Raw genomic sequence first — 13,724 nt, forward strand, 5'->3', positions numbered from 1 at the left:
CTCTCTCTCTCTCTCTCTCTCTCTCTCTCTCTCTCTCTCTCTCTCTCTCTCTCTCTCTCTCTTTGTTATCTCAGAGACGAGTTTTAATGCAGCTGAATGTTCAGACGAATGTTTTCGGTCGCAGTAACGAGGATATTATTTCTCGTCAGCGAGTTTCTCCTTCCTATAAGGTTACCCAAACTGAAAGTTTTTTTCGTCTGTGACAAAAAATAGGCGACATATCTTACGTACCTGAGCAAAATGAAATATGATTACATAAAATTGTATGTGCGTATAACCCACATACATATACAGGGTGTCCTAGAATAATCTTCGAAACTCTCATTTTGTCACAATTATTTAATGAAAGTTTTATATAATTATATACAAGGAGTCTGGCAATTAATGACACACTCGTTGTGTGCAGACAGAATCTATCAAACTGAACACAAAATTCCTCTACCAGTTCGCAAACAGCCAGTTAAAAATTTTTAATCATTAATTAAAGAAAATTAGTGTATGATTGTACGCGATAATAATGCACTAATCTTCTTCAATTAATAGCTAAAAATTTATATAGACATTTGCAAAATGGGAGAGGACTTTTTGTCCAGTTCGACCTAATGTACAAGCACACGACAGCAGATGTCACCATCACAGCTTATCTACCGTATAACATGTGCGATTATTCATCAATTTTCCTTAATTAATAATTCAAAATTTCACATAGCTTTTTGCGAACTGGTAAAGATTCTATATGCATACAACGAGTGTGTCATTAATTGCCAAACTCCTTGTATATAATTATATAAAACTTTCGTAGGCACTATTTTCCTATATTGTCCGATATAACGCAGACATTCGAGGTGATAATAATTGTCATTTCTGTATAATTGTACGTAATCATTGTGTCTCGGAGATTTTACATCGATCAATTTCTCCGCACAATCGCTCAACATCGCTTCAATTCCACAGCTGTGCGCTCTACAATCGCCGTCGCGTAATATATCTCATTGAATATAATCGATCGTCTTCGAACAGAAGGATCCTCGATGCGCTGAACATGTCCTAAGCCCTAGATGCAACTGATCGATCGGTCTGCACTTTAAAATACTCTTCTCTCCTTGCCATTTGAGACGGTACTGCAATCAATGGCTCGTGGTTATCGCGCCAGGAAAGATCCGACCGCCGATTTCTTCGTCTCTGCCGGGTACATGAGCACCCTCGAGCGTTGCTTTGGCTTGGTGTATTTTCCGAGGGGTCGCAGCTGCAATTACTTCGAGATAGAGCTTGCGTATCGCGTACAGAAGAGCATCGCGTTCCGATCGATGGGAGAGGGATATACCGTCAAAGAGGCACATTTGTCAAACGCAAAATCGGTGATCCTTCGGCGGAAGTAGACCGAGTTGTCAATCGAGATTAGCCATGTAACCGTGAATATCATCGGGAAAAAACGGGAAAAACTATAGAGGAGAAATTCTGATCCTACTTTCGACCTCAATGTTCCATTTATCGCCTACTTTGATACTCTGAAGTCTCTCACCAATCTCTTTTGATCCCATTTAACCTACTGGCTTCACTGAGAGGTCTCTTTAGAACTTACAAGTGGCATTTTCCACCATTTAGAGACGCTAAATAGGATTTCACAGCTTCCATATGTACTACATATATACTGATCTTTCGGAATATGTAGGCGTTAGAAAGCCCAGGGATCCAAAGCAGGTTTGAAAAATTTCAACTCGGCAAGTCCGTACACTCTCGCGGTAAAATGCGATTCCACCTGATCGATTTGCAAAGGTAATCTCTCGTTTTTCCCTCCGTAAAGCAGCTTGCAGATCCAACGAATTTCGCAGCTGCTCGCGCGCACTTCCATTATTAGGTGAATTATCGTCGAGCGCTTGTGTGATCGCTCGAGGCGTCGCGCGACGCTCGCGCGATAGAATAAAGCCGATCGCACGCGCGGATTCTGCATGAATCAAAGGAATCAATGGTAATACCATCGGGACGACGCGCGTATCAATTCGAACGTCGGAACGCACGTGAATAAATGGAATCGACAATGGAGCTAATTATTCCGCGCGTTCATTTCGGCGCGAAAGTACTATCCGTAATCGCCGATATCGGATGCGCGCATTCCCACTTCCCCCTCCCCCTAATGGGATACGCGTTACCTCACCGACTCCAGCGCGGCTGGCTTCGATAACTTTCGCTAATAATTCGTGGGAAATCCAATTATCGCGGCCGCCGCGACACTCTTGCCGTCAACGGCCGCGTAACTGGCGCGAATTGGTCCCAACAAAAATTCGAATTCTATCCGTGTTGTAATGAAAACAGGAGAGCCGCGAGGAAAAAAGCGTTGCCTGTTATTTTCGTCCCCGCGCTATACCTCCACACACCGGTGTATGCTCTCGATTATAATCGAATCGGCCAGATAATTATCTGTTGATTGCGCTCTGTATATGAAAAACGCCATTACGTGGAAAGCGTTGTTGCGTCGAGCGCTTTAGCGGCACGAGTGCCGACAACGAGACGACGAGACTCAAATCGAATCGGAAACACAGTACCGGTGCCCCCGCGCGATTCATGATCGCGCAAACTCGCCGCGTAACCAACGCAAATTTTGCGAAAATGCGCGTACAACGCGTTCTCATTGACGTCGAAACGCCGTGATAACGTGAAAACGGATCTTATCGTGTTATGTTTTCGCGAATAACTCTAGACTACTAATACTCGCCTTTTGGACGGGGATGTGTGTACAGAAACTATCTCCTGCATTCTCTTTAGATTTCCCTATTATTGCGGATTTTTGATAACATATTCTCACATTTTCTCTCTAATTACTTATATTTCTCTCTAAACTTTCTCTCTAAACTTATATTTACTATTTTCTTTCCTTATTGATTCCCTGTTGCTCGATAGAAAGGTTCTGAATAATTGAGGAATGCCCGTCAAAATGACGGGTGTTAGTAACCAATATTGAAAAAGGATGTTGGTAGTCTAGAAATAATGCCTCTGAAATTCGCCGATCGCTACGTTTGCACGCTCTGAGAGATCGCTTCTATCGAAGTTACACAACGTGGAAGCTCGTGAAAAGTCCCGCCGGAGTGAAGGAGAAGACATCGAGTAGTCTGGTGTAATGGTATAAGGAGAGAGAAAGAGACAGAGCTACACAGACAGATAAATAGATAGAGAGTGAGAGAGTGAGGAGGAGACAGAGAGAGAGAGAGAGAGAAGGGAAAAGAAGTGGTGGACAGATCGGTGCGTAGGTGTGTACGCGTGTAATGGTGAGGCAAGTTGCACGCGCACGATGCAGCTGATGACCTTGAACTCCCTGCTGATGTTCGACCTCGTGTTCCTGTTTTTCCTGTTCCTCGTCGGGGTCTCCTGCCTCGTGTACTACCTGCCGGGTACTCGGGCGCATACCTTCGCGCCGCACGAGATCATCACGGCGCGAACGCCGCCGCGCTATGACGCACCGATCGACAATGTGTAAGGTGGGTATACAGCAAGCAGCGCGCGAGAGACCCGCGCGATCACAACACGGGGAAGCTGATTATGCGAGAGAGGTGTGTTCCACGGCGTATACGTCCGCGATATCGGCCAAGGGCTGGCGCTCTTTGATTCATGAATAGTCGATAAACCGAACGCGCTCTCTCTCTCTCTTCGCAAAAATAGCTCCCGCAGCCGGCATTATTCGGCGCGAACGCGACGAGAACTTGAGGTAATTTTCTATCTCTCTTTCTCTCTCTCTCGCGACAGCCATCTCGATTAAATCGTTCCGCCGGATGTTACCAGTCCTGCAAAAAATCGCGCAGGCACAATGTTTATTTGATTGCAATTGCCAGAGAACTTACCGCGCATTTCCGCGCGCGCGGTACAATTTGATTCACGTCTTGATTAAATTGCGCGGAATCAGGACGGCTTCCGCCCTCCCTCCTGTCCCTCTCTGCCTCTCCCTTCTCCCATTCTCCCACCGCGGCGTTAACTGATTGTCCTCTAATTAAACGACCTGTCCGCCGCGATCGCTCGTAATACGCGAGCGAGTGTTAATTCGCTATCATATTATCATATGCGCATTTCTATCTGTCGCCCGCAAATGTTCTCCCATCGCGACGACAACAGTAACGGAAAAATGCACGATCTAGCGATTTGGAAACAGCATACGGTAATAAACGAGCATCAATAACGCTGAGAGACGAGAACTTTTACGACAAATGGAATATCCGATGCGCGTCTGATTAACCTGAAAATGACCGTTAGGGGGCGGGAGAGGGGGGAGGGGGCTTGCGTGAAGTATCAGAGCCTGTCAAAAGCACACTCGAATTGCACTCCGTACCGTGCGCGATTTCGGATATTGCATAATTCAAACTGAATGCTGTTCTGCTTCGGGCATCGCATAAAAGGTGACCGAGTTGCGGCATGAATGGCTGCACGTGTTTGTCCATTGTGCTCCGAGAACGACCTAATAGGTGGAAAGGTCCCAGAAGTGGTATAAAATAAGTCGCGAGTGCGACTGAAACGGCGCTCGATTAAAATTGTAATTTAATACATGTAAGATATTAATAATAATAAATGTCCATACAGAAGAAGATCAGATATCATGAATAAAATTATCACGTAAAATATTTCAAATATAATTATAATTTTTAAATTATTGTTTAAATTATATCACATGTATCGAATTTTATAATTTTGAATTAAATTATATTACGTAAAGTAGTTGGCCAAATGGTTTAATTTTAAATTAAACACCATCGTGAAAAACGAGTATTACGACATGATTGACATTTGATTCTAAACTTGACTTTAAACTTGATGAAATTGAGAAGATCGACTTAAGGAGATTGTAAGATAAAATGAGTCTGTTAAGAATTCATTGAAATTTGCATTACACAAAATTTAAATATTATCCAACGGTCGTGGAATTAGAAAAAGATTGACCATTCAAGAGTTGAGACATTTGAAATTAAAGTTGACACTTTTTATGCATGTTACATACAAACATTGAGGGTAACATTTACATATAAGTGTTACGTTTGGTTAAGTATTAAGTTTAACACATATAAGTGTAAGTTTAACATTTTTCTAAGCAAATTCCCCACATAAGTGTTAACATTTTTTTAAATATTCTGCATATATCTATCTCAACTCTGTCTCAAATGAATATTTATTACTTAGATAACGAAATAAATGTAGAAACATAATTTTGTTCAATATATAGTAAATTTATAGACTCCTTGATGCGCTACTATAATCCTTACAATCTCCTTAACTGAATTATACGAAAAAATTAAGAAACATAACGATAAATCTACACGTCAGTAAAAATGTAACGAACAAATGAGAAAGAGATGCGTCTTATATAACGCATTTCCCAATTTAAAGTTAACGTTAATGAGTCTTCATCATCACCGCCGACTGCGCGCGCTTGTTGGACGTTGGGCAACAACGAAGATTTCGTCGCTATCCGAATTGGCTCTTTAATTACTGCCGACGTTCTCCTTCATTGCCCACCAACTCCGCGGAAAACCGTCGTCCCGCGCGGACGGGATATCTGTCGCGGAAAATTAATATTTCCGCGAAGTTTCCTTGCACTCGTCGCCGGGAAAAATCGAGCTTGATACACATCGCGCGGAAAAGTAAACGGTGATATTAATAAAGGTCGAAACTCTGGAAATTGGATGACACCGTAACTCTTCGGCAAGTGCAGAACGAAATAAGAACGGAAAGAAACGCGAGGAAACTAAATTAAAGAATAACGAGAAAATAAATCATCAAAATGACATAATAATCGGTTACGATACAGCAAATAAGCACCTGACAATTACGCATGATTTATGAAAGCAAAAATGTCGCTAATGTCGCAAAGAGTACAGCGCGAAATAAACGGCAATATCTGCGATAAATCCCGTTGTCACAATGCAACCCTTTGAACTCCAGGATGCACGAAATGCATATATCCATCATCGCGCGAGCCAATATATTGCGCACAACGACGGTTCATTGACTGGAAACAATGGAACGATGATACACGATAGATGCGCCATAGCAGCAGTTGTCAAACTGGACAGATTACAATTGAGAGACGGATTGTCTGGCGCGCAAGGTTAATTATAATGTTTATCACTTCATATATCGCAACGTTGCATCGCATCACAATAAGCCGCGTCGGCTTAATCATCGAAGAAAGTTGCATCCAGGATTACAAGATAAACTTGCAAGTTCGTTAAGGAGATGCCAAAGTGGATAATAAACTCCAAAAATATCGATAACGTGGAGACGTTGAAACGACACATCAAATAGACACGATCATACTATTTTCCTTTTTTAGTATTTCTTGTATACAGGGTGTCCCATATTCATCTTCAAAACATTCGTGGATACATAGAATGGATTGAAGTGATCATAAAAGTCCTATACCGTTTGGCGATATTCGAAAATCTCAAGATATTAATTAAAGAAGAAAGAAATTGGTGAATGATCATGCGGGATATGGTAAATGAACTATAGAGGCGCCTTTTACCGTTGTATACTTACATATTAGATCAAATTGGAAAAAAAAGTCCTCTACCATTTTGCAAATAGTAGACTACATAGATTTTTAGATATTAATTGAAGAAGATTTATGCATTATCGCGTACAATCATGCAACGATTTTCTTTCACTAATAACTAAAAATTTGCGTGATTATTTGCAAAATGATAAAAGACTTTTTTGTTCAGTTAGATCTAATACACACGAAATTGCCATTAGAGCTCATCTACCATATCGCGCATAATAATTCAGCAACATTCTTTAATTAATATCTCGAATATTATTGCAAATGTCGTAAAACGGTATAATTTTTGGGCTTTTATGATCATCTCAATCCGTTCTATCTTCCCACGAAAATTGCGGAAGAGAATCTGGGACATCTTTGTAGTAAGAAAATATGAGAGAGATTCGCAATGAAGAATGTGTGAACAAATCAATTAATTTCTCTGACAATGCTTCACTGTATTTCTTGAGCTAACAAGATCACGACCAAAACGCATGATATACAAACATCCTACACCCTGTATAAAATTCCCTGTAAGATCTTATGCAAGGCGTTTTACAATAGGTGAAAAAATAGACTAGTTTATATATATATATATATATATATATATATATATATATATATATTAGATCGAACTGAACACAAAATGTCTCTACTATTTTGCGTATAACTGCGTAGATTTTTTAGATATTATTTTTGAGTTATTAATCAGAAAAGATTGGTAGACAATCATGCGTGATCGTTCGCTAAATTCTTCTCTAATTAATAACACAGAAACAAGTTGCAGAGTTTTTGTATCAGAGAAGTATTTTGTCGGAATTTCAATTTTGAATTTTTTATCATTTTCGCGTCACGTATTAAGCAATGTTCCAACAAATTTTTGCACATTGTGTGAAAGCATTTGTAATTCTGTGCAAACAATACGACGTAAACTTTGCAGAAAGAGGTCAGTATTATGTCAGTAAAGTTTCCACGTATGGCATCTCCTTAATCGCTTGTAAATAACACGCGCGCGGAGTGCGCACGCCGAATGGGAAACGCGATCAAAATTTCAGCCGGTGATAATCTCGTCATATATGTCAGTGGAACGAGCGATCACGCCTGATCAAATAATGTCGAGCATGCCATAAACTGACAGCGCTCGTGCCACAGAGTTGATTACGCAATTAAAGTCGCGCGAACGAACTGCAGTTGTGCGAGAAATTTTATGCAGTCCTGCTTGGTAATGGCGCGATCGGGAAGCAAGATAATAGGATAATATATTTTTTCTCGAATCGATGGATAATAGCATTTTCATTTAACTCTTTAGTCACATAGTGTTGTCACACAGTATTTTCGTGCGTAGCGCGAGGACAGAATAAGAGATCGTATGTACAATACAATAATAAGACATAATATATAAATATGTAAATAAAAGAGGAATAATATATAAACTAGAATAAAAGAGGAATGGATAAATATACAACCAGCCGAAGAAATATAGACAAAAAATGAGGAAAATAAGGATAAATATATAAAGAAAGAAATAAATATAAATTGAATAAATAAGAAAAAACAAAAAAATAAATAGATAAATAGTATAAAAACAAACACATGAAAAATATAGATACAGAAATAAGAATAATTTTTCTTTATTCGTAATTTTTTATATAATAAAAGTTCTTTTCCTTTTATAACCACTAGACGATCACGGCTATTGGAAGCTCTATTCGTTTCCTTTTATATAGATAGTGTTTAACATGAAGTATCCCATGCCTTGTATACATATACATGCACGTATCTGTGATAGAGACGCCTGTAGTCGTGTGCTTCATTAAATCAAACTGAACAAAAAAGTTCTGTATCATTTTGCAAATAACCACGTGGGTTTTCGAGTTATCGTAATTAACGAAGATTGGCGGATGATCACGCGCGAAAATGCACCATTGTCCTTTAATTAATAACTGAAGATTCTACGTGGTTAATTGCAAAATAATAGAGGGCTTCTTCATGCAGCTTGACCTAATCTACAAACACACGACGGCGGGCGTCGCTATCACAGCTCATCTGCTGCGTGACGTCTACCAATTTTCTTTAATTAATAACTCGTTATTTTACGCGATCGTTTGCAAAATGATAGGGGACACTTTGCGTCGGACAGCCTGGAGAAGTTTGTCACCTCGAAGATGTATTTTCGCGCCACGAAATAATACAACTCATTAGCAGTTGATAGCATGCGCGCGCCTTCAACAGTCTGCGGCTTCAATTAATCTCATTATTAACCGGTTAGCCTTCGTTCGTGAAGTTCGATATCAAGATCCCGCGCGCGACGTCGCGAAGTTGCGGCAGCTGTACGCCCAGAAAATGAAGAAAAGCGTTTTCGTTCAGGTGGAAATCTCGCGGCCATGATCGCCGCATAATAGAGAGGACAATCGCAGCTGACTAAGTTAGAAGTGCCCGCGAGAATCGAGAAAGTGCAGAAGACCGAAATGCGCCCACGAGACAGAATATCGACTCGGGACTATCTGGAATCTAGTTTCGCGGGAAACCCGATAATCTGAAACTTGCACGCGCGTGCTCGCCGTCTATTGGACTTCTCGACATAACACGTAAACGTTTATCTTATTGGGAATACGACGGTCTTCAAACAAGAGACAATCCCTATCTTTGAAAAAGATTCGAAAGAAATCAGAGATTTGCTTGCGCGCTAACGATAATATACAACCGTAAATCCTCTCATTTTCGCGCAAAATTCGTGACTGAAAAGTATAACGATTCGATAGCTAGTTAATTTTAACGTCAACTATTTTAATTCTTTAATTAATTTGAATTTCATTACTCTTGAATACACACGCGCATTACACGAAAGCTTGCAGAGATCTGTAACGTACATTGAAAGAAAAAATATCTAAAAAATAATAAATATTTCTTTGATAGGCACACTAACAGCATATTTATTTATACCAATATAAAACGTTTTGCAAATATATGTATTTGCAAAATATACGTATTTTTTCAAAATATAGATCTATTCTTATTACAAAACGATGAAATACCATTTCAAAATACCATTTTTATTCAAATGATATATTTGTACATGGATAAGGTTCAGAGTAAAATAAACTTCACATGGTTCAGGACATGACTTTTATTCACCTGATTCGCGGAGAATTAAAATCTTTAGACTTCTAAGAACCTTAATTTTTCATGAAAGCGGTTATTTATTCTATTTAAATAAGTGAATTTAGATTTATGTACACATACACTGTTAGTAAGCTCACCGAATAAATATTTACTAATTTTGAGATGTTTTTTTCTCTCGGTATAGTTGACCAGAGAAATCAGCGAGAACAACGAGGGGCAGATAACGATAGCCCGCGTTACTTTGCTTGAAAGAGCAGTCGCGGAGGAGAACGCTGCTGAAAACGGGGTTGACACCTATTGTTTTCTCTGACGACGGTATATCTGTTGATTATTCCTCGGAATGTGCACATGACGTCGAGATTCGCGAATGCCAGATTTACATACGAACATGAGCGAACGAGGACCGCAATGTCGCGCGCGTGTTTGATTAAAAATAAATCCGCTGTAGTTTGAGATTTGACGCTATACAAAGCTGCGCGCATCTTGATCTTGCTCGCTTATCCTCTGCCAACGTGGGAAAACAATTCCAGAGAAATAAAATTCAGAGAAATAGACCGGCAATTGCGGCAACGCGCGATAATTTTTTTTCCCCAGATAATACTCAAGAAACTCATATAGGAAAAGAACGCCACACAAAATAAAGTCCAAAAAAATACACATGCGAAATATATTCGGTATTTTTTCGGAATACAGATTGATTACAAAGATAAAAAATACGCCAAATACAAAGATAAGTAAATTGTATCTAACAAAAATTCTCTATAAAAAACCTAACAAAAACCTTAATTAAAAACTTTTACAAAAGGTTGTATAAAAAAAAACAAAATGTTTTTATCCAAACAATTATAAAAAAGCAGATTGATACGATCAAAAACGCAATTCAGTCGAGCTACAATAATCAGAGAAGGTAAAGCTTTCGCATATTGCTGCGACAGAAATAACGCTTATACAACGTGCAATAAATATAGCTTTAGACACGAGTAAAAAAAAGCCCTCGCGCGCTCGTACCCGTTCGCGCAACATATGACGTCGTCAAGAAAATGAAGGAACCCGAGTAACCTTTACAAAATAGTTCCCAGCTCGCTAGTACACGCCACATCACGGCGACATGCCGAACAAAGGGGCTAATATAAACGGGACTGAGCAAGCAACAAGCCCGATACCTTCAATATGCGCGCTTCGGGTTGTTTGCATTTGTTTATTCGCGACAGGCTAACGGGAACGCGTTGCCTCCGTGTCGTTTCTCTAATCCTGCGCGTGTTCATCCTGTAAGGCGACGTAAAACATCGTCCCCGTACGGTCTCAAAATTCCTATCCAACATCCCATCGATACCTCTGTTACATCATATTATCACGCAAACTTGTCGTTTCAACTTCGCGCATAGAAACACCGAACAGTCATTTTTAATCATTTTTTTTTTTGACTTCTTGTTTCTCGTATAAAAGACAAGATTGAACTGAATGCTGTATCATAAAATTGACGGGAAATCAAGTATTTGATGAAAAGTCAGAACATCTCAAAATCCTCTGTCTTTTACACGAAAAACAGGATATTAATTTAAAAAATAAAAATGGTAAAAAATGATCATTTGATATTTTAGTGTTAAGAAAGAAAATTACTTCGCGCGAGACGTCTCTTGATAGACGCGTAAAAATTTTAACGATTAAATTTTTAATTAGTGAGTAATTAATGAAGGATTATGCAGAAACATCTTTTTGTTCGCAGAATGCCGACGGACGGGACCGGGGGTCCAGGACTCGCGGTAGTGGCAGGGGATGTCCTTGCTTTGCGAGGCACAGGACTCGCTGCTGCAGAAACTTGGGCTCTCCTCTGCCAGGCTGCCCAGGCCCTCCAGGACCTTTTTCTTTCAAGTAAGTTATAAACTTAAGATTTCAAAACTTTATATGCAACATGCTGATATTTTATTGTGTATCTTAAGCCATAAGTTTTCAGCGTTTACAATTATAATTAATAGAATATTTACGCATAATTTCATAATTTGCGGAAACGCAGATAAAGAGCCACAAAAGAAGACAATGTTGCTAATTAAATCACTAACTAATATTTATAACATAACGTTATACGTACGAATAAATGTAGTTTTATTTAGCGTTATCAGATTCTCGAAAGCAATGAAGAGATACATCCCGTCCGGTTTACAATCGTTAGTTCAAATATGAGCTGAATTAATATTAATTATATTAATCGCGCTTTGCGATTATTATTAATTACTATTGAATGATGGTAATATAATAAATATGAAAAAAATATAAAAAAAGAATTTATCGTTAAAAAAAAAATATTCCGGTACCGGGAATCGAACCCGAGCCTCCTGGGTGAAAGCCAGGTATCCTAGCCACTAGACCATACCGGATCTCATGACTGGCTGGCTAAACTGCTGGCAGCTGAGTGACGCGACAATAGTTCTACTTTGCATTTACAATGAATATATACGTACATGTTTCATTATATAATTTCATATTGTAACATTAATTTTAGCTTCTAAAATATACATGAAATATGATAAAGACAACTGTTAGTGTTATCAACATTTAATTAAATGAAGAAGCTATATGTAATTAAGGACAACATTAAACAATTATCAAATGGGTTTAGTGTAATATGGGATTATAATTGCTTAAAATAACAACTATCCACCAATTCATAATCTATTTTCGTGCAAAGCCTCCAAGTAATTTAGTTAATTGTTATGTCGATAACGATAATATTGATTATTATTGACATATATTTAACAAAAAAGCGGCATGTGTAATTGTAATAAAGCAATAAATAGAAATGTAATAAAACAACAAATGCAAGAGCAACAAATCATCGCGCTTCTCGTCGCTCTACTCGCGCTCCTCTTTTATATCAGGAAATATCTACCATACGGGACTTACGCGGTTCTTTTCTACTCTCACGAACATAAAACACCCGAAAGATGATCCGTCCGCAAATCCCGGAGGCTTTTCAGAAAATATTGGTCGAGTTCCGCCGCAAACTTCCGCTATGTGCAGCCGGGCTTAACACGTTTCGGACACGACTACCGGTACTGTGTGAAATCGAAACTTTATCATGATTGCTACTCAGCTCAATTGAAAGGGAAAACCAATAAAATAAAGAAAAAATGTATAAAGTAAGGTATGATAAATTGAAATTTCGATGACTGATAATGAGATAGATTCTTTCATTGAATTTATTCTATCAAAATTTCACATTCAATTGCTTTCGTTATATCAAAAGTTTGCTGATAATTGCCAAACAATATATAGATTTGTGATAAATTGCGATTTTATCATTATACCTTCATCAATCTAAAGATTGTATCAAAATTTAATGTTGAAATATTATTAATGGTTATTGCTATTATTATTAATTCCAGAATTTATGACATCACGAACCTCCATCGAGTTTATTATTTTTGTAATCGATATGTATTAGCCATTACATGACACACATGTTTTGAGCACTTTAATTGGCACACAGAAATTTGTCCTAGTCCTCGCTTATTTACACCTCATAAAAGTGTAAATAAAAATCTATAAAAAATAATAAATATACTTTTTCAAGTCTTTAAATTACAATTGTGTACAGAAATAATCGCAGATACTCACTTAAGTATTTCATTTTATTACGATTATAAAAAGACACACGATGAAAACGTGAGTTTAAAAAATAAAAATTTGTAATTTTTTTGGAAATAAATTAAAGAAACTAACACTCTAACATTTTCTTATCAATACTTGAACTTTTCAGAAAAAATATTATATATCTCAATTTGTCAAAAAGCATAATTATTTGAATATACGAAAATATATGATATGATAGATATTATATATGATAAATATAAATATTTGAATATACGAAAATATATGATTTTTTTAGTTAAGAGACACACTGAAGAGTCAATCATTAAAAGTTTTAAATTTTTGCTGTATATTAATCTATTGCGAATTATATTAAAATTATTATATTCGCTCGCTCGCTCGCTCGCTCGCTCGCTCGCTCGCTCGCTCGCTCGCTCGCTCTCTCTCTCTCTCTCTCTCTCTCTCTCTCTCTCTCTCTCTCTCTCTCTCTCTCTCT

General features: G+C 38.2%; 1 protein-coding gene and 1 non-coding gene across 2 annotated transcripts in view; one reads left to right on the plus strand and one right to left on the minus strand.

Annotated features, from left to right (window-relative positions):
* LOC116849002 overlaps nt 1-13,724 on the plus strand; it is a 95,319-nt gene that overhangs the window by 15,628 nt on the left and 65,967 nt on the right. Inside the window, exons 2-3 of the mRNA XM_032825717.1 lie at nt 3,047-3,473; nt 11,367-11,512. Coding sequence (XP_032681608.1) covers nt 11,368-11,512 — 145 coding nt within the window. The 5' untranslated portion in view covers nt 3,047-3,473; nt 11,367. The remainder of the gene's footprint in view (nt 1-3,046; nt 3,474-11,366; nt 11,513-13,724) is intronic.
* Nucleotides 11,944-12,015, minus strand: Trnae-uuc. Its single transcript has one exon. It is a non-coding gene; the product is annotated as a tRNA-Glu (tRNA).

Source organism: Odontomachus brunneus, unplaced genomic scaffold, assembly GCF_010583005.1.
Source record: "Odontomachus brunneus isolate Ranch 3 - 2012 unplaced genomic scaffold, Obru_v1 Obru_scaffold_103, whole genome shotgun sequence".
Classification (NCBI taxonomy): Eukaryota; Metazoa; Arthropoda; class Insecta; order Hymenoptera; family Formicidae; genus Odontomachus; species Odontomachus brunneus.